At 44.5% G+C, this 26,456-nt stretch overlaps 3 protein-coding genes across 5 annotated transcripts in view; 2 read left to right on the top strand and 1 right to left on the bottom strand.

Moving 5' to 3' along the window:
- Positions 1-9,386, top strand: part of LOC136950101 (inactive rhomboid protein 1-like) — a 170,782-nt gene extending 161,396 nt beyond the window's left edge. The window contains 1 exon segment of the mRNA XM_067244203.1: positions 9,367-9,386. The gene's annotated coding sequence lies outside the window, so the exon portion shown is untranslated.
- Positions 1,367-15,688, bottom strand: nhlrc2 (NHL repeat containing 2). The gene is made up of 12 exons (XM_067244205.1): positions 15,526-15,688; positions 15,007-15,159; positions 12,208-12,257; positions 11,581-11,986; positions 10,938-11,059; positions 10,651-10,780; positions 8,998-9,091; positions 8,504-8,735; positions 6,055-6,177; positions 5,653-5,862; positions 4,844-5,057; positions 1,367-2,978 (listed from the first exon to the last, which is right to left on the bottom strand). Exons 1-12 carry the CDS (start codon positions 15,686-15,688, stop codon positions 2,716-2,718), a joined length of 2,160 nt encoding a protein of 719 aa, XP_067100306.1. The 3' UTR covers positions 1,367-2,715.
- A 262-nt stretch (positions 15,689-15,950) lies between these two features.
- dclre1a (DNA cross-link repair 1A (PSO2 homolog, S. cerevisiae)) lies at positions 15,951-25,857 on the top strand. 3 transcript variants are annotated; one of them, XM_067245577.1, is made up of 9 exons: positions 15,951-16,498; positions 16,614-18,011; positions 18,093-18,226; positions 19,352-19,470; positions 19,658-19,801; positions 20,319-20,464; positions 21,603-21,757; positions 23,033-23,174; positions 25,027-25,857. In XM_067245577.1, the coding sequence occupies exons 1-9, from the start codon at positions 16,078-16,080 to the stop codon at positions 25,194-25,196; spliced, it is 2,829 nt and encodes a 942-aa protein (XP_067101678.1). In that variant the 5' UTR covers positions 15,951-16,077; the 3' UTR covers positions 25,197-25,857. The 3 variants fall into 3 exon arrangements, with proteins under 3 accessions (XP_067101678.1, XP_067101680.1, XP_067101679.1); XM_067245579.1 differs by lacking the exons at positions 21,603-21,757; positions 23,033-23,174; positions 25,027-25,857 and adding an exon at positions 19,919-19,982 and having other exon boundaries at positions 19,604-19,801; positions 20,319-20,458; XM_067245578.1 differs by lacking the exons at positions 21,603-21,757; positions 23,033-23,174; positions 25,027-25,857 and having other exon boundaries at positions 19,604-19,801; positions 19,919-20,458.
- The last annotated feature ends 599 nt before the right edge of the window (positions 25,858-26,456 follow it).

The following is a 26,456-nucleotide window of genomic DNA, read 5'->3' as shown; positions in this document are numbered from 1 at the left end:
TTTTCCACTGACATTGGCTATCTCCCTGCACCAGGCTAAATAAAGAGGGCCATCAGCGCGCTAGTTATGTCCTTGCACAGGCTGGGCAAGAGAGGCATTTTCTGCAGTAGGAAGCTGTTACTGGGCGATAAGATCATAATTGCCCCTCCTTATAGCTGCGGCTGAGCCAGGGAACATCAGGCAGGGGCAGAAGTGTACTTAATCTGCATTCCTGGAGTCTATCATAATTACTGTTTCTTTCAGACAGACATTCACTGTAACTGGGCCTACAGACAGAGATGTCTTATCACTTATATTGTAATAACAGTATCCAGCCATAGTGTTCTAGGCACCAGTGCCAAAGAAAAGTTTAAAGCAGTGTATTAAGGATGCTCCTTTTTTGGGGCTGATAAATTACAAAAAGAAATTAAGTCATGAGGGAAGCCTTCATGACCGATTCATGAAACCCGTGGAAGGATGCTTTCAAATCAAACTTTCTGGCTGGACGTTTACAATTTTTTTCTCCAGATTTGATAGCCTAAATAGATTGAACCCGTCTATGGAGGAGGGGAACTGTCACCGAATTGCTGCTCCCAAGATTTCTTCCATTTTTTCCTCAATGGGTTTTCCTGGGCGTGTTTCCTTGTCTTCCTTGAGAGTTTAGGTTGGCTGAGGGGCAGTTCTGTGAGCGTATGTGAAGCTCTCTATGACATTGCTCATATAGGGCAATACAGCCATAAATGTTTGATTAATTAGGTAAACTAACAGAGACCTTGTTAAGCTTTACAATATAGCATCTCAAAACCAAACCAGGACCAAAGTATTCGTTTTCACCCTAAAATGTACCTATGGAATGTATGGTAGTCTACACTAAAAACAACTGTGAACCTGGTTTAGCTTGCTTGGTTGCATACCTAAGAACTGGACAGTCAATCAGTAGATATGCACTGTGACTATGACATGACTGACTTAACATTGCAATACCTTTTGAAAGTGTCATAGTGTCATCATCCTGTTGCTTGATGCAGACGAAAAAAGAAACATTTTCAGTAGAATTTGTAATAAGAAACATTAAAATAGATTGTTCTGAAGGGGGACATCAAATGCCCTAGGAGAAGAACATAATTTAATGATATACAGAACAAGTAACCTTACAACCTAAATAACATCATAAATACTAACAATATCCAAACTGGCCCCGCTGGACTTAATCCAGAAACATTAGCGGCTCTCATCCTCCAAAGGCCTGCCAACCTACATACACACATTTGAGTCTATATAAGATAAGTTGTTTCTGTGCAAACCTTAGCTGATCATTTAGAATCAAAGCAGGTTCTATCATTTCTACAGCATGCATGTATTTTACACAACGAGAAGCATACATACATTCGTTAAATATGGTTTATTGCATCCCCCATACATGATTGCATTTCATATAGCTTCCAGACTATGAAATCAATTCCCAGAGTACAAAAACATGACAGACATTATATAGCTCTGCTCTGATACAAATCATCAGGTGACATAACGCTTACCAGAGGAACATATCTTCTGCTTTGCATGCACATGAACACCCTTCCACTTAAGCCTACCCAAATGTTTCATGGTGAACCAGAGTGCTTTCCAACACCTTTGTTTGTTTCATAATAAATGGAGGCTACCATATGCATAATAATAAATCTTCTCATTCACCAAGTAATACATTAAACTCACAATGGCTGTGGCATCTCCATGGCATTTTCCATTTAGCGAACCCCAAACCACAGAGTTAAGGCTTTATACAGGGCTTTCTGACATCCAGCTCCACTATCAGTAACTCTAGGTGAGCAAAGATCAGTGACTGTATTAAGAGGCACTTTCATCATTATTTTAATAACATTATTTGTACACCAGAACTGCTAGGTGCTGTCTATAATATTTTGAAGAAATAAAATGTAAAAAATGTACCACCAACTGTATGTAATATGAGCATGTGGGCAAAAGCAGGTCCCATACAAATTGATTTAATTTAATTCAAGTTTTCCTTCAATCATGACTCAGTTATTGTTTACATAAACAACTTTCAATCTTGAAATTCTAGTTTTTCCAAGAACCAGTGAAAATATGAGCTGCCTCACCCTTTTTTTCTTTTTGGAAGTAGGTTTAGCTTTGACATACATTGACAGAAGTTTGGCAGGGCGTGGTACAGTCTATTTCTTGTGAATACATATTTATACTATGAAAATGTTATGTTGTTTTACAGCTGTTCTGGTATGAAGCTTGTGGCATAAATCCCCTTTAAGCTGAGCTGGTTAATACACAAGAACATTGAGTCAACGAATAATAATAAAAATAATAAACATTACATCAGCTGTGATCGTCAGAGATGTTTATGAGTGCTCACAAATTATGATAGAGTACTTACAACTGTGTCATGTAAACGTATGTGACACATTACTGTAATTGAGTCACAGTGAAGGTACTGTATTGGATACTTTGGTGTTCATCTTTAAAAAGAATCATATATAAAAAGTGTTTCTGCATAGATTATGGTGCTTCATATTGACTGTAAGGGCAGATAAAGGACAAGGGCTTTGAAGCCATCCACACCATGAGTCATCACCCTGTTGAAAACAAATCTCATCTTTAGACCACCGATAACTGAAAAGGGGGGGGGGTGAAGGTTGCATTAAAAGGTAATATCCTGATTCTGAGGCTTACTCATCCCCAGAATGAAAGGACCCAACTCCGCTGGTTTCAGAAGGCGTGAGCCATCGTCACGGTGACCCCTCCCTTGGCGGGCGCTGGACCTATGTCGAGGGGCTGGGTGAAGGAGGCCGCTTTCATCATACAAGCTCCACCCTGGGCCAGACAGCAGTAAACCCATACACTGAGAGTGAGAGCAGGGCTGGGGCTTGCTGTCCTGGTCATCGCCGGAAGCTTGGTTGAGAGGGAGAGGACTTGAGAGAGGTCCAGGATGTCCCCGGTAACCACCTGGCCCTCTAGCAACCACTCATCACCTATGAAAGACAGGAGCTTAGATTCAGGAAGTACATTCAACTGTGCACAAAAGCCTTGATTGAATGTTTTGAATAGGACACACATAAGATTAGTGTACTCATCATCGACTACCACCTTACAGCTCTTCTAAATAGCTACAATGTGGTCAATGGAAACTGGTCTACATCAGGGAGTGAATTCCTCCTCTTTCTCTTTGTGTGTGTGCTTGCATGTGTGTTCACGTATATAGTGCATGGACGCATGAGAGAGAAATAAAGAGAGAGAGTGTGTGGAGTAAGATCTACTTTGCATGCACAGCAGCATCTCCGACAGCACAGGAGCACAGCTGGTATTTAACAGTAACTGTGAGCTATCTCAGCAGTGCTGTTCCAGCTGTGCCGTATGCCAGGGCCGGCCCTGACCAGACCAGGAGCCCACTGGGGCGTGAACCCGGCAGAGGCAAGAGAGAAGACAAAACCAACACCAATGACACAGACTTTCAGTGTGAGGACAAGCGTTGCAATACACTCCCCTATGTATACGCCTGTATGTTAATGACCTCCATGCAACTTTGACTTTACCTCAAAACATTGTGTGGACTAATCGGTCCTCCAAAGACTGTATATTGAGACAGCTGGCCAATTTACTGTATAAAGCGCTTTCATTTGTTTACATTTACATTTAGTCATTTAGCAGACGCTCTTATCCAGAGCAACTTACAGTAAGTACAGGGACATTCACCAAAGGCAAGTAGGGTGAAGTGCCTTGCCCAAGGACACAATGTCATTTTGCAGAGCCAGGGATCGAACCAGCAACCTTCTGATTACTAGCCCGATTCCTTAACCGCTCAGCCACCTGACTCTGACTCCATTTGTTCATGCGGAACCAACATCAACCAGATTTTGATCCTGAAATTTTCATTCAGAGTTTGCGAGATTTACAGATGCTGCTGCTCCTCCTGCATTGATTCAGTCATAACAGACCAAGTTTATTTTCAGGATCAAGACCTGCACTGTAAATCAGTTCAGCGAACAAAAAAGCAAATCTAAAATTAGATCCTTAACGTCATCGTTAAACTCGAGATCGTTACTCAGGTCTCACCCCTCCGTGAATTTATATTTCCGGCGTACTAGAAAAGATCAATACCCACATGGCATTTTGAAGTATTTAAGGGTCTCCCACATCACCGCAATTACTTAATTACTTCCATCAGTCAATTAATGAATCTGTTCCCAAGTTTTAAAATACTAAGACACAGTTAAACTATCGTTCATTATTCTACAGTATGTAAGCGTGCACAGGCATCCCCAAGGATAACGAGTTCTTGAAAGCTAATGGTGTAATGACCTGACTGTGGGTCAGGTGCGTGCTGTTTTAAAAAGACAATACGGTTGGAGTGTTGAGATCAACAGATTGAGTAGAGGATGGGGTAAACTATGAAAAGATTACACAGATTTCGACAGCTATTACAAGAAATACTACCACATCTCGATCAATGACTCTCTGAAGAACAAAATACCCCCCCCCCCCAAAGACCTACAAAACGTTGGTGTGGCGTTGGTGTGGCCCAAAGAACATGTTTGAGCTGAAAAGCAACAACATTATTCATGTATGCTAAAAATATTCATAAGGATCTCTCTTACAATTTACATCCAATCTGTGTGTGATGGACAGTGTTCCGGCTCTGACTGGGATGAATCCAGTCCCTTTAATGTGTGTTCTTCCCCTCAGCAGACAGGCTCCAGAACCTGATGTGTGTTCTTCCCCTCAGCAGACAGGCTCCAGAACCTGATGTGTGTTCTTCCCCTCAGCAGACAGGCTCCAGAACCTGATGTGTGTTCTTACCCTCAGCAGACAGGCTCCAGAACCTGATGTGTGTTCTTACCCTCAGCAGACAGGCTCCAGAAGCTGGGCGCCTCCTCTGTGAGCTTGGTCCCCTCTGGAAGAGACAGAGTCACCTCCATGGTCACAGTCAGCCCCGGGGACACGGCCAGAGGTGGCAGGACGATCCTGGCTGCCGATTTGGGAAGTTTGGGGACTTTGGGAGGACCAGAGGCTTTGGCTGGCACAGAGTCGACAGTCTCTGTGAGAACAGGGAACTGAGACGGGAACACAGGGAAAGTGAGGAGAGCTTTCAAGACGAGGGTTGAAAGAGAGTATCAAAGCGCGCAGAGTCAACTCCGACTTCAAACCACTTGATCCCAATGTAATCCAAATTATTATCGGAAAGACCACATGATTTGCACATTAAAAGCTATTGGCACAGACATATAAATTTACACACGGGACATAAAAAAAGCAAATAATAACAGAGTGCGCGCGATGGGTAGATGGTATTTACAGAGCTTTGTACTCATAGCTGGGAACATGGAACCCTGGATTATGGTTGTGTACGCAATAGGAACGGTCATTACTCACGCTCTCTCTAATACAAACACTTAGCTCCACAAGTATCAGAACAGGGACATATTTTGGTTATTTTGGCTTAGCCTTTGAAATAATCAACTATGGCTATATATACCCTCATATTAAAACAGCACGCACTTCAACGCCACAGTCAGGTCATTACACCATGAGTAAGAGTCACAAACGGTAAGGAATACAGGGTCAACACATCGAACTCATTGGGCGTTGTCAAAACAGAGTTTAACGGCAGAGGTGCCCATGTACACACGCAAACACCCAGCCCCTCACCAGGGAAACGGTCTTGGTGTCCATGTCCAGAACCTTGACCTGGTGGTTGTTGGTGTCCGCCACGTAGAGCACCCGGACTCCCGCCCCCACACACAGCCCTCCAGGCTCGTTGAAGGCGGAGTCTAAGAAGCCGGGCCCCAGGACGTCCCCAGCCTCTCCTGTCCCGGCCAGGACACGACACTGCTTGGTCTTGGGGTCTACCACTTTGATCTGAAGTACACACACACACACATACCACACACACACACACACGCTGTGAAAAAGGCTAGCCTGGGAACAGTAAAAAGTCTTCTTCATCTGCATTCAACCCATCTAACCTGACTGACAACAGAAGAAGGGCATGACGTTGGGACCAGTGAGAAGATGTGATTGGAGGAAGACTCCTGCCCAGAGCCCACTCACCTTGTGGTTGTAGGAGTCGGCCACATACAGCAGGCCCTGTTCCGGGTCCCAGGCCACACCAAGAGGGTGCTGCAGCTTGGCCTCCACTCCTTTCCCATCCACGTCTCCAAAGGCAAAGAGATTCTGTTGTCCAAACACACGTGTTACTGGATGACCAGCATTTTGGGAAAGCCCAAGCAATCATTCCCATACAGTTCAATGGAGCTTCCTTAGGAACTATGGAGATTTTATCAAGTTCCATCTACGTTAATCAAGTCTAAGACAACATTGGCTAGTGTATAAAGTCAACCTTCTAACCCAACTAATAACAAGTGAGATTTTCTGTTATTCCAAGGGAACCCATTCTAAGCCCTTCCCATAAAAATGATCCAATGTTTTGCAAAGACACAACTTTCTGCAATGTTTTGAAGGGGAGTTGGGTGGGTTGGAAGAGGACAGGGGTGAAAGCATGACTGTCATGCATTTGCTTACTGGATATGAATTTAATGAGAAACACGCCATCACTGTTTAAAGAGCTGTTTGGTTCCACAAATGCCTCGTGTGACCTGAGCAACCAGGTTAGTTGAGTACTTAGTTCCTTGTTTATACGTGTGAAATTCCAAGAGGAAGTTGAAGAAGTGAACAAACTGCAGAAATCACTGAAATAATATGAACTACCAATATGTAACGGTAGAATATATCCACAGACCGTCTTTCCACTAGAGGGTCATTTCAGTTTCTGGTGCTGTGGGATCGGAAAGTAGTAGCAGGAAGTAGAAGACGTGGTAGAAAAAGGGAGAAAGCCACCACACACTCTCTCTCCCCCCCCCCCACCTTCCACACACACACACACACACACACACACGCACGCACGCACAGGGTGAGTCATACTTGGAATAGTTTAAATACCTCATTTCATTAACCGGCAACAGAAACGCATAACAACAATGTCAATTACCAAATCCCATTCATTTTCATTGTCTGCTTCAAAAACCCATCTGAAACTCAAAAGAGTAAATAGATGTCGCTAGAAGAGAACTGTCACAGCAGAGCAGAAATCAGGAAAATTGATATAAATAGCCTCTCGCTCGATGTCACCCAGTTTAATAAATCAAACAAATTAGATAACAGAATCTCATTATAAACCGTCTTGAAATTCAGAAAATCCTTGAAATTTTCCCACACATGCCAAGTTTGCGAGAACTTTCTGCATGGAGTGTATTCCACGTCACTGGAAGCACAACCCTTGAATAAATCTGTTGCTGTTCACATAAAATCAGTCAGAACGCCTCAGCTTAACTATGTTTTGTTGGGCATTCATCTGACAAAGTGGTACAGCCTCTAAGTGCTCTTGTTTCCTTATAAAGAACCTCATGGGGAGATAGACCAAGTATTGCTGAGGGAGAATATAAACTGAGGCTGATTAGAACAGTCAGGAATGCCAGTCAGAGTGATGAGTGAAAGCCTGGAATGACTGGGGCAGTCCACTGTATTCAGACCCTATATGGAGACACCTATAGCTAGACATGGGAACCAATACTATTTACAAATCATGGGGCAATAGATTTTGTTTCACCCAGAATAATGAAACAAATGGATCGGTCCTAAGAGTGCAAATGGCCTTTTTTGCATCTCAAACACTTTCAAATAATTTCAAGGGTTTGTTATTTTATAAAAGTATATTTATGCTGTATAATGTATATATCTGTACAGTACTGTGCAAAAGTCTAGGCACAAGATTTTTTACATGAATACTGTCTGAAATACTATCGGAATAAAAGTGCAAGGCTGAGAGACTTTTCATTAAATTATTTCTCAAGTAGTTTTGCTTTACCTTAACATGTTTTTATTTGTGCTTAAGACTTTTACAAAGTACTGTATATAATATTGAGTGTAAACAGTATGTATGTGACAGTGCACAGCTTCTCTGAACGCTGAAGTAAAAAATGTAAGACTGATCCTCTTGAACGTACACCAGAACTGTGATTGGTCCATAAGGAGGGAGGCTTCATCCAACAACAGTTGGCCGATACCCAGTAAAGGCATCGTCTGAGCCGGTGAGAATCATTTGTCAGTCGACGCCAGTGTAAATGTTTCCGTTTGGGTGGCTTAGTGTGCATTACAGGTGGAAAGATGGCCTGTCCAGTTTCACTTAGGTGTTGCTTGACGTACTTAATATTGCACTGCGCTTTCTACTTGTCAAGCCGTCATTGCAAATAAGAATTTACTAATTGCCTGGATTAATCAAGGTTACACAAATGAATATACTCCCCCCCCCCCCCACACACACACACACAAAACAAGGATGACTTCAAAGGGAACAACTTTGAAATACAAAATGTCATCACTTTACAATACCGAAAAGGATACTTGACCGATACAGGTTACTTGCCTCGATACAATCTATACCCCACTCCTACTGTGTCAATACAATCCCCCTCTCTGATCCAGCAGACAGACAGACACTCACCAGGGGGTCCCTCTCGCCCCCCACCAGCATCTTGACAGCCCCGTCCTTCAGGGCCAGGGTGCGGACGGTGCTGCTCTCGCTGTCGGCCACGTACAGGCAGCTCCAGGGCTCCTCGGGGGCCGGCGCCAGGCCGGACGGCTGGGCGAAGCCTGCCTTATGCGGGTACGCGTTGTTGCGGTTCTCCTCGCCGCCACTTCCGGCCCAGCGCACACACGTGCCCGCTTTGGATTCGCTGGAGGAACGAACAAGGAAGAAAAAAATGAAAACAACGATATGAAACACCCGACGTGTCATGCCAGTGACAAAGTCAGAGAGGTGCCAGGGAAGATCAATTAAGTATGATTACGGATTTGACATGCCTTCAAAATCGAATTTCAAACTTGGGCCTGTCCCAAGTAGACATGGGATCCTATCTTGTGATGAATCAGTCTACTACTACTGCACGTCCTCCACGGCCGGCCGGCGTGGATGAGGTCATTATGCCGGTAGCTCACCTCGCTTTGGGCAGCTTCCCATCAGCTAGGAACAGAGCCCAGATCTGGTGGGTCCCGGCCATGGCAATCCACAGCACGTTATCCTCCTCACCACCTGCCGATACAGATCTCGCTAATCAGAAAGTTCTCAGTGGGGTCGTATCGGCAACCCTCGAGTGTTCTTACGGCTCCTAAAACAGTCAAATATCCGTCATTAAATATGGAGGGAGGCTGGGCACCGGTTGCACCTTTGGCAGCATAGATATACATTTATCTTTGGACTGCAAAAGGTTTGTACTCTGGGGGATTGAAGCCAACTGGAGTGGGCTGAATCATTAATGATCCCTTCATGAATATGGAATGAGTGTTTGGGAACAGTCTCAGGGGGAGGTGTGTGTGTGTGTGGGGGGGTATAATAGTGGACATACGGGTTCAATGACCACGTTGTGGAACCCTGAGGTAGCATTTCCGATCTGGATATTACATTACCTGTACACTTTAAGATATAGGAAGGCAGCTAAGCTGCTGTCTTAGAGTTAAAGTAGCCTAGCGAGGAAAGGGGCATTGCTGATTATGCTGCTTCATTGTGCACCCATGGTAAACCAAACCGAGCCCCACAACAGTGAAACAAATGACACACATTTAAAGTATCCTGATGTATTGCAACAGTGTTTATTTTCGAAACAAACAGCCTCACACGGTACAGAACGTCTCTTGTCATATAAGGATTCTGGTGTTCTTTTTTATTAGGATGGTCAGCCTTCTTGTATTGTTCTTTGATATTGTTATTGACTGAATCTGTGAGGGAGGCGGGCAAACTGGGAGGACAGCACAGAACTCACACTCAGGATTAGAGCCTTTGTTGTCAGGGCAATGAATTTGAGGGTTGTCATGATGAATTTTTCGAAGCATCTCTTAGTATGCACGCGGGCGCACGCACACACACATCATAGAACATCATCAAAATGGAAGCCAAAGGCTCTTTCTGTCAGATGAGGTCAATGCTCACTGGATGTGGAGCCCGAAAGTTTGGACTGAAACGGCCAATCAGTGCGTTTTGCGCTGCAGCTCTCCCTGAGAAGCTTTCTTTTGGTAGAGCAAGTCCTCTCCAGCATCCAATCAGCTGCTAGGTCAAAGATAAAGCACTACACACACACACACACACACACAAACACTTTCATCTTCACAAAGAAACTGACCAATCCACAGTACATGACTTGAAGGCACTGACGATAACTGTATTTTGGATTTTTCCCGAACAGAGCCCCATTCTATGAGCAACCCGTGTATTTTCAGAGATTAAGGATCTAAAAGAGAGCTTCAAAAGCGGACATTAAAACAAGATTTTTACTCTAGATAGGGAGAGGCTGTGATGGATTAATGAGACAAAGATGAAAAAAAATGAACTTTCACTGCCCAAAGCAGAACACAAAAAAATCTTGAGATTTGATATACAAATAAACGTGTTGGTATAATTCTAAAGTTAGTCTTCAAGTTATTCAATGGCATCACTGCCAATTAGGCACGGTATGTAAAGTTAACCCTTTGATGCCATTTCTATTGCAGCCTGTGCAGTCCCTTTGACCCCATTGAAATCCTTTTTTCACCTAGATTCTGTGAGAATAAAGTGCTATTGCATGTTTGAGGTCAGAGTGGGCTGAACATCTCGCTCACCTGCTGTTCCAAGAGCTACATCCCATGGGGAACTGATTGGCTGCTCGAGTCCCATAGCTCCGCCCTCCTTGTCTTGGCCCTGAACCCCCATTCCTGCCAGAGTGCTGACTCGCCCCTCCAGGAGGTCAATCTGAGTGAGTGAGACTTGTTTTGTAATGAGAACTTAATAACCTCGCAAAGTGCAAAATGGATTCCCTGACTTCCACACAACCTTCAAATGACACAAAAGGTTCTATTGCAACTTGGCTGGAGTGAAGTTGCATTTAGAAGGATTGGAGCCAAATTACCTTGCGTATCAGGTGGTTCTCCGTGTCGGCCACGTACACAGTGTCTCCTTTAATGGCCACACCCTGAGGAGCACAGAAGGAAGCTTCGGAAAGGCGGCCATCTTGTCTTCCACTCTCCGGCCCTGGGGTGTTACAGGAGGAAAGGCTTACTCTACTTCTGGTATGAACACAGTTGCTTAACAACTTTAAAATATATATTATTCATAATAATAATAATGCTTCCCTCAGTGTTAATACTGAAAAAGACACTTGTCAAAGCAAAGGCATTTACCTTAAATTAGACACTTAACCAACATCATCCAGCTGTCTTTTAATGGGTAGACAAATAGCATTCAGAAGATTTTAGGCTAATACCCAGAGGTGTTATATCTGGAGCAGCTGTGGGATTATGAAGTATGTGTTACCCAGTCCTTGCCTTGTGTTGGGGACACAACCAGCACCGTGTCTCTGTCATAACTACATAATAACAAAATGAAACAGTAACCCTCAATGTCATCTAAGACAAACCTTGAAGTCCACTGCAGTCACAGCTACCATCAACAACCCTCACACAAAGCACATACATGCCCAACAACATAACCCCACCCCCCACTACCACCACACACACGAAACAGTGAAAGCCCATAGCACCAGCCTGACCCACCTCCTACAGCATAAAGCACCTCTCCAGCCTGGGACACCACCAAGACCCTGTGGTGCCCGGTGTCTGCTATCGCCAGCCTCTTCCTCCTGGCGTCCACCGCCACCTTCCCAGGGAAGGACAGGATGGTGGGGGGCAGGGTGTCCCTGTAGAGTCGGATCCCCACAGGGTGGTCCCTCAGCAGGCCTCGGCCCCCGTAGTGTCTGAGGGCGGCCCCGGAGAAGAGGGCGAGCCTGTCGCGGTGGCCCTCCCCCACCAGCGAGAGGAGCAGGTTGCCGCGGGGCCCCAGGAGGACGAGCGTGGGCCAGCAGGACACCTCCAGATCATGCCACAGCCGCGCGTCGCCGTCGTTCACCACCGGGTGGCGGATGTCGTAGCGGAGCACAGCGCTGCACACGTTCCGAAGGACCTTGACGGGAACGGAATTGTGGGATATGGAGTTGATTAAGATTGTTAATCTGACATTGGGTATTGCATTAGCACTGCTTACTCCACACTTATCACTGTGCATTAATTATTTGTGATATATATATATATATATATATATAAAAAGGACAGTACAGGGGTTGATTCACTTAATTTGTTATTTGCTATACAATTATATTTTCTTGGGAAGTAGCTGAAACGTACCTTTTCGTTGGGAAACTTGGCAGAGTGTACTCCCACAATAACCAAACCGTCTGAGAAAAGATCAGACAAAAATGGGGTGAAAAGATTTGATTAAAAAATAACAGACGAAGAAATATGACAGTTCCTGACCATTCAGACTGTGTGGTAGGCATTACTAGCATCCATACTTGATTTGTCAATACAAATATTTCAACAATAGCAAAGCTTCTTTTGGTTACACAAAAACAAAATGCTTTTCAACAAGGACAGCAAAGTCAAATTCCTTTCAAGGGAATGAAATCATAAAAGTTTGTGTCAGGCAAGGACAAACAATCCAGAGGAAAGACAAACTGAGCTTTACAGAAAGGGACAGAGAACAGCCAGCGCTCAGACTCAACAACACAGTGTTCCGGCTCTGAAGGCTGCCAAACATGTTCATTTTCTTTGGTCTCTGGGTTCAGTAAACTGACTAAGCAAACCACCAGAAAAACAATAACAGGTGCAACAAGGTTTTCACCTCAAACCATACGTTTTTGGGATGAAATTGAATCATGCATGATTGTGATTTATGCTTCATAATTAATCTGTTCTACCAGAACCTTATGTAACTACGAGCGTGGAAACTTCCAGTGGAAGTTAATGTGATTCGGATCCCATGATTCTAGCTTTGTCTCCTTATGACCATGTTAAATCAATTTGAGGGAATATAAATGTTGGTGATACTATTCTATCTGAAATGTCCTTCATACATAAACGCTTGCCATCTTTTTTTTTTTATAATAACGATTTTTTTTTTGCTGAATAAAATGTTTACTTCAAAAACATAAAATCCTAAAATGTTATTGAAAGTGGGCAAAATGTTTGAAGACAAGTCTTTCCTTTCACCGCATCAGGAGTCCTCGCCACACGCAGTTATTGTTCTGTACATCAATCATAGTGTACTGCACGGTATCTGGCTCATCCTGTCTCACACGTCACAGCTTCAGGATCTGGATGCGTGACACAGCCCATTGACCTCACTGACCCTAAACGTTCCCGCACGTTCATGGGTTTTAGAGTGCTTTCCTAGAACGACATAGCTTCAGGATGTAGACACATTCATAAAATAGCCTGGATGCATGGACCCTACTGATTTTTTACCTTTACAATGGACTCCCTCCTCTGGTCCAGAGACCTAACAGGAAACATCTTCTTGTCACTTGACTCCCCTTCCCCTTGCATGCTCTTTACCGATGCATTAAGGCCATGAGGGAGTCTCCCTATAGACCGTTGAAGGACGTTGCGTCTTTGTGTTAATGCTGTGACGGCACCCTGAGGGCTTCCACATCTGTGTGGGCTGTCACTGTGTCCTCCATATCTGGTCATCACGTGTCCTACACCAGCTACGCCTCGATCCAAAGTCAAATGACATGGGCTTTCCACACACCAACAGATGGATTCATTTTAAGAGGTAAAAGCTCATTTAAATCACATTTGATGGGAAATGTGTGTTCTGAAAATTGGGAAAAGACCAGAGGACAGGCTGGACCCTAGCACATAATGTATCAAATGTCTAGCTATGACAGGTAACATGGCAAGAGAATGGAAGCCCCAGGGCTCAGCCGTTCTCAGCATGGGCTTCGTTGGAAAGTTAGTTAGCTTATTTGACTGTTTTCCATTTCAATATAGCTGCTGCTCACTCTGCTGTGGTTCGTCGAGCTCAACTGAAATGTCAAAAGCACTTTTACGCCTCGTCATTCATCCAGTTTCGTCCCTGGGGCTTGAAACACGGAGGCTGATAGATGCAAAGGACAGACAGAAGCACATTTGCAGCGGTCCGTCAAAACACTTAAATTCATAACCTCGGAAAGCGAAAAAAAAGAAAGAAAACCACATGCAGAAGGAAAGGTTGCAAATTCATTCCATAACGCAACATCGTGTTCTACTCAAGTTAATTTCCTAATTCACAGTACTACTCAGAAGATTTCCACACTGAATAATGAACCATGTAAGAAGTCGATCTAGGCACTCATAAAAAATTAAAGTACACAAACTGGGCCTACACATTATTATTTTAATATTTTAGACTGAGAATACACAAAACTCTTCTTCCCTGTCATTGTTTTGACTAGCCAACCTTTTATTCTGAGTCTGTAGTCTACAGGCAACAGAGCCCTCCACGCTGGGCCAAGACCCACTACTACCACAGATTGCAGAGAGCATAGGGGGTTGTTGTGGGGGCGGCTGCTGCTGAACTTGGCTTTGAACACTTTACTGGACGAAGAAGCATACAGAATGTACCCTGAGCAGTGCCAGAGATATAGCGAGGGAGATTGTGAATTAAAGTGTGGAGCAAATGGCTGTCTGGTGGTGTGTGTGTGTGGGGGGGGGGGGGGGGTGTACTCAACTCAATTACTTTACTTAGATGATCGTGGTGAAGAGCTAACAATAGGCCACTTGACTGTTAGAACATGATTACACAAGAACAGACTAAAAATAAGTCACATACCCACCACAGCCAGTAGCATTGTACAGTACTCGGACCTCTGATCTGTGTGTGTGTGTGCGTGTTGTTTTTTTTTAGCAACTTTGACACTTCAAAGACTACTACAAGATCAGAAACCACTTTCAGAAAGGATGACATTTTACACAGAGCAGAACATAGGACCATGGAAGACTTCCACTGTAATGTGAAAATGTTTTGACAAGATGACTGTGCGTACTTTGACCAACCACTTGTTCACATGAACATTGATACACACGCTAACTGTGGTTGATAATATATTGCAACATAAGGAGTCAGATCATTACCATTTAAAGGGGAGATGAGTGTGTACCTACCTTTGACGGGGTGCCTTTTCTCCAGCTGATGCAAATCCGGTAGGATATGCATGCAGTTTATGCAGCAGTAGGTAAAGAAGTCCAGTATCACCACCTTGCCAGACAGCTCTTTTGATAGAGACAGTGGGCCTTCTGTGTTTAGCCATTCCAGACCTAGGCAAAACAACCCCAACTACAAATATTAGCATTAATAATTTATACATCGCCTTCTCTAAAAAGTTTGAACGGTTTTGTTTTGTTGGTAATCATGTATTTTACAAAGTTGCAGTGTGATCGCGTGCCTATATGATTATGATGGTCAATGAATAGCCAAGCTTGTAGAAAAGGAAGGACATAGTAATATTTTCTGCAGAGAATAGCAGCATGTTACATGTTATAAACTGGAACGGATCCGAATATGGTGTTTGAAATCAGCATACGGCTGGCTAAAGGACCGCGCAAGCGCTGCAGGAGCTGTATGACGTTTGCCAACAACTCGCGATTCAGAATATTCAACTTGCTATCACAGTGTGAGCTAACCTTCCTCAAAATCGGGAATCTTCAGATCTTCTCTTTCATCTAGTTTTTGCAAGTACTGGTGCACAAGATGTTCTTTCTCCTGTTGGGTTGTAGCGTCATCTAGGGCGTTGTCCAGCTGACTCTGAATGGGAAACAAAGTAGACAAGCTGCACTGGGACGCCATCTTTGTAACAACAAACCGATTAAGTAAATTTGTTCATTCACATGGGTACTTTCAATATTAATTACATAGGACATTTTCAGACAAAATCAAGATATAATATTTAAATGCACACTAGTGATGGTATATATATAAATATATCGTAACACACCGCTACAGATTGTTCCAGTAAGATGTTCATAATTTTAAAAAAATCGAATGTGTCGAATCTACTGAAGTGTTTTGTAACATTGCACAACATCACACTGTACTGTGAGGCGGTAAATTTCTGTGCCAAACTCCATGGCATGTTAGCAGCCATGAGACGGAAGGTTAAAATACATCAAACATTCCTAATTTTTTTCCGCTTTTGAGATATTGGAAATAGTTTGGTGTCCATTTCGCATGTCGAGATGTCAGAAGTAGACGATGAAAATGACATCTGGGAATATAAGCCTCTCCAAAAGACGAAGAAACCAGAGACTTCTGGACAGTCCGATGGAACGGTGCCCAAGAAAAGACGTGTCTCCAAACGAGCAAAAAAGGGCGAGATAATGGTAAAGAAAACAGGGAATAATGCTATTTCTAAAAGCAGAGGTCCCAATGCAACAGAAACTGAGTGTATTAGTAAAGATTCCACACCACCTTCAACTGTCACCTCTACACAGTCAAAACAAATTGATGGGACACAACAAATTGACAAGGGTGACGAAGAGGCTTTAACTCCTGGAGATTCCTGTCCTGTGTGTCAGATGCCATTCTCTGTATTAGTAGTCCAGTCCCAAAGGTGGCATGTAGCCGAATGTCTTGAAACCCCAGTGGATGAGAGCAAAGGTATGTAGAACATTGCAGACCTACTTTTAATGAGATATATAATAATGTTTACATTTAATACCAACTTGACCTCTTTAGTTCTCTTGATTATCTTGTTTTTTCCTGATATGGATAGAATGCCCAGATGGAACCCAGTGCTCCTCCACAATTCCAAGTCACTACAAGAGATACAACCACACGCTGCTAGCTCACTTTCGAGCGACAAATGACCCAGCCTTCATCAGTCCGTCTCAGGAGAGGACATCCAGTGAAGTCCCCAGCGGCAACTCTTTGGACAAAGAGAACCAGGGCAGCACCAGTTTAGTATTGGAGTGTTCCCAGAACAGTGCAACAGGGCTCCCCACTCAAGGATCTCCCAGTAGAACAGGCTGTGGAACCTCTACCCCCTCAAAGCTGACTAACGCTCTTTTGCTGTTGAGGTCACCTGCGCCTGAGGACATCAGGAAAAAGAAAGGCTGGTCACCTTCTGTCAGAGGTGTAAAGTCTGCCACATCACAAGATAGCAAAATGGAAGAACTGACCCCCATTGTTACAGATAGGGAAAGTCCAGCTATTGAAGGAGGCTTTGTCAAAGCAAAGCCCTCTCCTTCCAGTGATGATGGAATCTCATATTCTCCTCTCTCTGAATTCCCTACGGATCATGAAATCAGTGGTGGCCAACCAAGAAAACGTCTGTTTCCAAATAGTTCGTATGAAAATGAGAATAACGAATCAATCATTCTATTCAGTGACGATCCATCACTTGATGATGAGGCTCTGTCGATTGATGACGAGCTCTTCTCTGACATATCTCAGTTTGACTCAAACGGTGACACCCAGGTGATGTCAATTATCTCATTAGCTGATAGCAATCACAGTACGTTCACAGCTGCTAAAAATGGCCTTGCCTCCCCTTTGAGAGCTTCAGTAGAAAACACTTCAGTTCCCTGTAGCAGAACCAGCCACAGACTCCAATCCCCACAGAGTATAGTGTTAGAACAGCTCAGAGAACACATTTCTAGCACAAACAGCAGTAACGCCCTTCACGGCCAAAGTTTAAATGCATCTCAAATAAAAACAGAACAAACTTCAGCAGTGCCAAAGAAAGGGCCTTCGTCTCCTAAGATCTCTTTAACTCAACTGTCTCAAGCAAGCATGGCACCCAGGAAGGGGCCGGCCAAGGCGGGACCATCCTCTGGCCTCAAGCAGACAGACATTGGGGTGTTTTTTGGGCTCAAACCTCTGAAAGAGCAGGCTGCTGACACTGTGCTGCCGGAGCAGAGTTCAGGTCCAGGGTGTGCTGAGGCCTCCAGAGGGAGGAGGGAGCGTGGAGGACGGCAGAGGAGGAATAGGGGGGCCAGTGCTGATGTGGTACTAAACGTGGAAGAGACCCCCAACAATGAGGGTACCCAGAAAACTCAGGAAGGAGGAGGAAGAAGGGGATGGGGAGGAGGCAGGAGGTGGAGGAACAGGGGGAAGACCGATGGAGAGCCAGAGGAACCCAGGCGATGTCCATTCTACAAAAAGATTCCAGGCGAGTTCATGTCTTATTGAGTCATGGTAAGTATTATTGGGAACGCATACAGTTTTTAAATGTAAAATGTTCATCCCCCAGGGACCAAGTTTGTTGTAGACGCTTTCCTGTACGGAGTGATAGACGGCATCACTGCATACTTCCTCACCCACTTTCATTCCGACCATTACGGAGGTCTGAGGAAGAACTCCACGTTACCCGTCTACTGCAACAAGGTAGGCCTGCTGTGATCGCTCTGCACAATCTACCTGCTGTTTTCTCTGCATCAGTAGGGCACGGCCCCCGGAGGTAACTGTTAACTTATTAGAATCCATGCCAGTGACTAATTCAAACCTCTGAGGCAATGCTGTGTTATAAAAAGGATAGAGTGTTCAGATGAATGAAGATTATACAGGACAGACATGTTCCTGCCAGCATTGTTGGTGTCACACTGAATGTGGTCAGGAAATAAATACTGATGCATGCACAGGACTCTAGCCAAGAATTCACATTGGCTGCAAGAGAGCATTAAAGAGTTGTATGAGAGCCTTTGGGAACTGTTGTGAACACCCTTGTCCCTCATCCTTTCCCGAAAAAGGACGTTTGTCTGTTTGGTATGAAACTGAAAGTTGACTCAAATGGATACATATGAAAAAAAATTGGCCCATATTTTCCCCAATGAACCTACACTCTTGCTCAAACTGTAACCACTGAACTGAAAACCCTGTGTGCTTTAGATCCTTAACTTGAGATTTTACAGTATATGAGATAAATAACATGGAGTTGTCATTGTAGGATTTACCCATATTTTACCCCAATTCTATTGTGCAGCATTTCCAGGATAGTAGGTCAGTTTCTCTCATGAGTCATGCCCTGCTAACATGGTCCACTAGCAGACCTCAGGGGTTGAGGCTAAAACAGGACAGTGGCCTGAACAGAGGTTTCATGTGGATAGGCCCTATTTCTTTTATCATAATCCTCATGAAAAATGAACATGCTGAGTTCATGAACCAAGTTTTAATATGCCTTCTCTTATAGGTTTAAAACAACTCCCTTGGCTACCGCTTACAACAACTACCCACTTTGATTTCCAGTATTTAAAGATTCGAATGACATAATCTTTCTTTACAAACAAGTTAAGAACAAAGACCCATGTCTATCTCGTTTTCTAGGCCCTGGAGCTGTCAGTAAAAGCACTGTACGCGCTTGAGTTTAATCGGGTTGTTTGCCTTTGTGTAGATGCAGAGAACTAGACCTTCAGAATCCAGTACTGACAAGCACTAAGAGGCAGGCCCACAGTTGGTTTTCAGACCACAGATGGCAGGCTGACCGCTGCTTTAATGGCTGTCCCTCACTGTCAGATCACAGGGAACCTGGTGAAGAGCAAGCTGAAGGTGGAGGAGCGGTATGTTCATATCCTGCCCATGAACACCGAGGTCACAGTGGATGGAGTCAAGGTCATCCTGCTGGAAGCCAACCAGTGAGTATCAGAATTCCCCGGTGGGGAATGTTTGTTTTCATCTCTCAGATTCGTCATAAACGTGCCACGAACTGTCCAGCGTTAACAGGGGTCCAGAGGCTCCGTGTGACTCTGTAGCCCTGGTGTCGGTTAGTTACCCCAGCAGCGGATGTTCTTCCCCCTCACCTGGTCCCCTCTGTGACCGCAGCTGTCCGGGGGCTGCCATGCTGCTGCTGCTGCTGCCAGACGGCCAGACCGTCCTCCACGTGGGAGACTTCCGAGCCGACCCCTCCATGGAGCGCTACCCTCCGCTGCTGAGCTGCAGGGTCCAGACCCTCTACCTGGACACCACGTCAGTCCCTCGCGCACACGCATGCACGCACACGTGAACACACTAGACATGTCACTCCGGGTTTTCTTGATGTTTTCCTTTGTCAGATGATGGTAAATGTCTCCCCTGATTTTCCAGAGTCGTCTTAAAAAAAGAGAAATACAGCGGCCAGACCACTCCATCATGCAGCCGTGTCATCACGGTGTGGAACCTCAAGTTCAATATCTGTCCTCCACTGTGACGGCAGACCCGAGTGCTTTATTCTGCTGTAGACACACACACACACACTCTGTCACAGACTCGTTCTCCTCCTGAAATGTACGCTCTCCCTCTGCCTTCCCATCACAGCCAGCGCTGTCCTGGAGCAACGTCGGCTCATTACCTCCGTTCCACACTCTGCCAGGCACCCAGATTTACACACACACACACGTAGACTTCAGAAGTCTTGAACTCTTTTCTAACTCTGGGCCACTCCTCTGTTCTTTCCTTCTCCCTTTTCTCCCTCTCCCCCCCCCCCCCCCTCCACATGTACTCCCAGGTACTGCAGTCCTGAATACACCTTCCCCAGTCAGCAGGAGGCCATCAGCTTTGCAGCCAGCACAGCCTTTGAGCACGTCACTCTCAACCCCCGCACCCTCATAGTCTGTGGCTCCTACTCCGTGGGGAAAGAGAAAGTCTTTCTGGGTGAGTGGTCTGGACTAGGAGTGTGTGTGGAAAAGCCATACCCTGTAGACCAGTCATCAGGAAGCTGATTGGGCAGTTCTGAGATTGGAGGGCAGAGGTTTGTGTAAAGTGATTTTTTGTTTGTTTTTTTTGTGCCTAACCAGCCTATTTGAGATTGGAAATCTTGCTGTATAGAATGTGAGAGGGTGTGGATTTGCACTCTTGGGGTATTTTTTATGTCGAAAGGATTCCGGATGTAAATGTTGGGGAAACATGTATGTGCCTGATTATTTAAATGTCTTTTGTTGGTGACACACCATTGTATTCCTCTTGGGTTTGGGTTTGAGTTTTCTCCTGTTCCTATCTGGCTCTGCAGTAGAGAATCATTTGAAGTGGCAGACATGTTCTGAAAGGGGGGTTCCATTGATAGTTTGTGGATGAGTTGGAAATGTCAAAGGCGAGCTACTCCATCTCCAAGATGCCCTTGGTTTCAATGAGTTATTTCCTGCCTTTTGTGTGATGCCTGTATCCCCCCCCACCTCCTCCTCCTCCCCACTACTTCAAACAAACGCTTGCACAACACATGCACGCACGCACACACACACACACACACCGGTTCTTAAAGCTGAAAGAGACCATCTCTCAGTGAGTGTAGAAAACACTTAAGAACCAAGGATGTTTTTTACAGAATTTGAACTGGGCCCAGATCAGCTTCTTCCTCTGGTATCTGTACTGCTGAACATGTGTATTTAGAATAACTTCAACAATTACTACTGTATGTCTACAGTGAAGTTAAGAATACGTTTGGAATATCAGTAGTGGAAATGATGTTGCTTATGCCACAAAACATAACCAGTTATCATTTGTAGATATTAAAATCCCAAACAAGGGAAGTGTTCTAAAGCAAAATGTTTTACACTGAAACTTGCTATAAGGGAGTTTCGGCTTTCCTGGGGATATGAACAGATCTTCTTTTGGTCAAAACAACCTTTTACAATCCTCGTTCATACTGTGCCTTCTTACATTTGTGAAATAACCTATACACTTAATACTGTTCAATTACATACCCATGTACCTACAATGCTTTTTAGAATGGGTATTATGTTGTTAATGCAACCCTTTATTGTAGAACATAGCTCTGACCCTCTGTCCATCCCAGCTCTGGCAGAGGTCCTGGGGTCTAAAGTGAGCATGTCCCGGGACAAGTTCAACACCATGTGCTGCCTGGAGTCCAAGCACATTACACAACTCATCACCACAGACTGGAGGGCCGCACAGGTCCACGTACTACCCATGATGCAACTCAAGTTCAAGGTAGGTTCATCAGCATGCCCCACTTTGGAAGTAAGACATCCCATGGAATGCGTTTATTGAGCAGATGCTTTTATCCGAAGAGACGTACAGGGGGATTTGAACCTGTGAACACTTGATCTGCAGTCAGGGGCTCTAGCGTTGAGCTCTACCTGGTCCATGTTGTGTGGAAGTAGTTGTAGGACTTGACTCAATCCCTGTACATTACCATAGCACAGCAGTTCTTGTTTGGCAAAACTAGCCAATTACTTGAAACTGTAGAATCTGACGGTATAGACTACTAAGTTTGTTTTTGTTCTGTTTATTGTTTGAAAAAATACATTCCTAGGGGTTGAAATGAGAGGTTCTGACTTAAATGATGACTCCCGTTTCCCGAAAATAGGACAAATGTTTTCCTGTATATTCTGAAAACCTATTAAACAACCTCATCCATTTCTGCCTACTGGTTGTGTATGCACATCTAAGACCCGAAGTTTAAACAATTAATATGCTAATTTATTTAAATGACCGTGCTGCAAGCACAGCATCTCTCTCTCCCAAGAAGTACAACATTTCAAACTGCCATCTGCAGCTCTCCAGATAGTTCTCAATGCTGGGACAGAGCCATGACCAGTCTTCTCAGAAGTGCTGATTCAAAACTACACTTCTTTGGTGGGGGGGACCCAATGTCCCTGCCATGCATGTCTGAAGGAGATACCCTGGGACCAGACTAGAATACCCACAATGAAGTTTGAGCTTTGAAATGCATCTTTTGAGTCTTGTCCACAATTGTTATGAATATTTAATCATACTTTCATGTCGCTGCGATAGATTGACACGCTTGTGTGCAACAGAAATTAATTGAATGCTGCATATGATGATTCATCATAAATGGCTTAGTTGTCTCATTACCGAATTATTGTGGTTTCTGTATTCCCCGAGACACGTTTTCTAAACACTGCAAAGTTTATATCCTGCTGTTGGTGAAGGGAAACCATGATTCAGATGAGTGTTGAAAGGCCTACCTAACCCCAAATGTAGTCCAACCTTTGGACTACAAAAATAATCTCTACTATAAATATCCCCAAATTATATGATGAATGAATGAAATGAAGGTTTGCATTGTGAAGTTCAATTAATTTAAACCCTTAATGTATCTTAGAAATACATGTGAACGTTGTTGTAGACGTACTGTGTAAATGTCAAATGCCACAAAAGATGAATACTAAACAGTACAATAGGTTAGGGTGAGTGAAAGTGGAAGCTTCACTATTCAGATGTGTCCTTCTGTCTTTCCAGAACCTCCAGGCTCACCTGGGCAGGTTTGCGGGGCAGTATGACCAGCTTGTGGCCTTCAAGCCCACCGGCTGGACCTTCAGCCAGAAGGTGGAGGTGGTGCAAGACATCCAGCCCTACACCAGCGGCAACATCTCCATCTACGGTACGTCTCAGTCGAGCCCAGTGGTCTTCAACCCTGGTCCTCAGGGCCCCACTGTCCTGTGTGTTGGAGTGATCCCCGGTCCAACACACCTGATTCACATGAAGGGTCGTTATAGTTATCGTCGTTAAGCTTCTGCAGAGCTTAATAACGACCATTCATGTGAATCAGGTGTGTTGGAGCACGTGTGTAGGAGCAGGGAAACATCTACAACATACAGGACTGGTCTAGACTCAAGACCGTCCGCATCACATTAGGATTAATAGTGTAGGTGACAGGTCAGTATCTAGATCAAGTATATGTATAAAAGTATACATCAAGTGTAAAAATAGCACTGATATCCATCTATCTCCTGCATTAACATAGTTAAATAATGATCTGAAGTGTGCCCACACTTCACTTTCCTCAGATTCCGTTTCCTCCTTTGCCGTTGGCTAGACTCAGCTGGATCAGGTATCATGTTCAGACGGCATGTTCAGTAGGCCGTGACTTGATCTGATAGCAGTGATTCAGCCTTTTTCTTTCTGCCCTTCTGGAAATGTTTAGACTACCGTCCAGCACGTAGCAGCACACACTCAGCAGCTGTGGGAGGTGACCCAGAGACTCACGCAGCAGAACCCATATGCAGTTCTGCAAACTCTCCCGATTTGAAAATATCCACCTCTCAGCACCTCGCTTTCTCTTGCTTTTTTCTCTCGGTCCCTCTCCTTACAATAACTGTGTCGCCCGCTCTCTCTCGCCCGCTCTCGCTCTCTCGTCCTACGGATTGGTAGTCTTCCTGATTGTGGCATGGAACTCAACCCAAACCAGAAAAGTCACAGGTTGCTTCTGCACATGTTAAGGTTGTATATCTATGGTTTTGAGATCAGGAAAAGTGATCTCAGACTAATACACTTTTGAGCATTGTTGTTCCATGATCAGTCCAGCCCCCCCCCCCCCCCCCCCCCCCCCCCCCACACACACACACACACACTTAAACCCCTAAATGAAAACGACTCTAAAATGAAAAGATCGAAGCCTTTTCAAAATGAACCACTCGACGTCGCCTTGCCCGAAGTTAACATCTGCACCGGTTATGGCCATTTTTCAAGAAGTGTCATTTGGAAATGCCTCCCACAAATGCAGTCCCCTGACAGGACCAGTTGGCGCTCCCCCTCAGACTGCCTTCATGCTGGCTTTCTGTATTCCGTAAGAGACGCACAGCTGCTGCCGCCTCCCTCTAACCAAACACATACTTATTATTCATTGGACTTGATGGCTCGTAATAAGGCAGATTAGGAAAATCGTCGTTTAGCTTTTAGTCCAAGAGCGCATCCATAATTGAGGAGTCTGAAGAGTTCTCGTCCTGCTCAACTTTTTCTGGACCTGGAAAATGAAATTAAATACTTAGGATTTAGGATGAAGGAATGATCAGGTGATGAAGGAATGATCAGGGGATCTGATTAGAATTGGGCCCCATGTTGGTCTGGGTGTTGAAAGTGTAGCCCCCAAACATGGTGGCCTCTACAGGCCAGGTAGGGGGGTCCAGGTAGAGGGGTCCAGGTAGAGGGGGCCAGGTAGAGGGGGCCAGGTAGAGGGGGCCAGGTAGAGGGGGCCAGGTAGAGGGGGCCAGGTAGGGGGGGCCAGGTAGGGGGGGCCAGGTAGAGGGGGCCAGGTAGAGGGGGCCAGGTAGGGGGGGCCAGGTAGAGGGGGCCAGGTAGGGGGGGCCAGGTAGGGGGGGCCAGGTAGAGGGGGCCAGGTGTGTCTTGTGGTGTTACTGGCTAGTGAGTTTCTCCCAATGCCAAGAAAAAGCCACTTTATTTTGTTTTTTGGCATCGAATCGATTGTCTGAGTGAGATGTTCTTTTTCCTGCCAGGTATCCCCTACAGCGAGCACAGCAGCTTCTTGGAGATGAAGCGCTTCGTGCAGTGGCTGCGACCCCTCAAAATCATCCCCACAGTCAACGTGGGCAGCAGGGAAAGCCGGAAGGCCATGGACACGTTTTTCAGTGAGTGGCTGGCGGAGGCGAAGGCAAAAGCAATATGAATCCATAGTAAGAGAAAAAAAGTTGAATCCATATAATATATATCTATGAAGCGAAGTCTGGCTGTGCCTCCAGTATTGACTGAAATTACACTTGACAAACCTGACTGCTACTGTGACCTTAGGTGAAGCCTCTCTGTAAAACCTTTTGTATTTCATTTCAAATTACATGGTCACAGGTTGAAAGAAGGTAATCTTTTACTTCAGTTGCCATGGTCACCTTTTATTTTTAACTGAACTTCCCCTGCATTGTCAATGAAGGAAACTTTTGCTACCTTGAAATACCAAAAGATAGTGTTCAATCTTTCTCCTTTCTTATGCTGTCCAGTATTTGTTCATTTTGTTTAATGTAAGAAAATGTTTTAATATAACTTGCAATACATTTTTGTATCTGATGTCAAGTCATTATTTTGTCATCAGGTAAAATGTCATTGCTTGTCTAAGGCTGAAATGCTGAGATTGGGAATGTGTTGAGGCAAATAACTCCCTGTCTGATATTTAAAAAATAGCTGAAAAGGTAAATCTGAAAGTATTTCCAGAATGATAGATATCTATTGTAATCATGCATTTGTTCAAATTGTTGTGTGCAACATTGACACGTCTTGACTCAACTGCCTGACAAGTGATTTGTGTTTTGGGGTATTACAAACAATAAAAATCTTGTACAGGCAAGTTATATATTCTGGCATTTTTTTATAAGCCTTTTTGCGTGTAAATGTATACTGTGTCAGTGTGTGTGTGTTTAAATATCTAGAAAAAAAAATCTATGCTTGCAACTGTGATATGGCAATTAAGTGAATGCTTTTTCATCTAAATTTACATTAAGCAGACGCTCTTATCCAGAGCGACTTACAGGGACATTCCCCCGAGGCAAGTAGGGTGAAGTGCCTTGCCCAAGGACACAATGTCATTTTTAGCACAGCTGGGAATCGAACTGGCAACCTTCAGATTACTAGCCAGAGTCCCTAACCGCTCAGCCACCTGACTCCTCAAATTTATAATCCAATTTGAAGATCGTTTTAATAATAATGTATTCTTCATCATCGAGAACTTTTATGATTCACTGTAGAGGTCAGTAAATGCAATTAGGCGGGGTGTCCCTGTGACACAAGTTATGCATAACATTTAGTGAATATGATGGATCTCGATGGAACCAGTTGTGACGTGGAAATGTCACCGGAAAAGTTGTAGGAATTCTTGGTTTTAGAAACCAGACAATGAGGGGGCGTTGTAACTGGACACTGGCAGTTGGACCAAAAACCA

Source organism: Osmerus mordax, chromosome 10, assembly GCF_038355195.1.
Source record: "Osmerus mordax isolate fOsmMor3 chromosome 10, fOsmMor3.pri, whole genome shotgun sequence".
NCBI classification, from domain to species: Eukaryota; Metazoa; Chordata; class Actinopteri; order Osmeriformes; family Osmeridae; genus Osmerus; species Osmerus mordax.
This window is presented reverse-complemented; position numbering and strand designations above follow the sequence as displayed.

What these genes read in the sequence shown, in the direction of transcription:
- nhlrc2 (XM_067244205.1), bottom strand. Translation starts at nt 15,688, where the DNA reads ATGGCGTCCCAGTGCAGCTTGTCTACTTTGTTTCCCATTCAGAGTCAG. An exon ending in GGGAAGCTGCCCAAAGCGAG is followed by an intron (nt 8,736 to 8,997) that starts GTGAGCTACCGG and finishes TCGTTCCTCCAG; the next exon opens with CGAATCCAAAGCGGGCACGT. An exon ending in CTGGAGCCTGTCTGCTGAGG is followed by an intron (nt 2,979 to 4,843) that starts GTAAGAACACAC and finishes TGTCTTTCATAG; the next exon opens with GTGATGAGTGGTTGCTAGAG.
- dclre1a (XM_067245577.1), top strand. Translation starts at nt 16,078, where the DNA reads ATGTCAGAAGTAGACGATGAAAATGACATCTGGGAATATAAGCCTCTC. An exon ending in CCCAGTGGATGAGAGCAAAG is followed by an intron (nt 16,499 to 16,613) that starts GTATGTAGAACA and finishes TGATATGGATAG; the next exon opens with AATGCCCAGATGGAACCCAG. An exon ending in TACCCGTCTACTGCAACAAG is followed by an intron (nt 18,227 to 19,351) that starts GTAGGCCTGCTG and finishes CCTCACTGTCAG; the next exon opens with ATCACAGGGAACCTGGTGAA.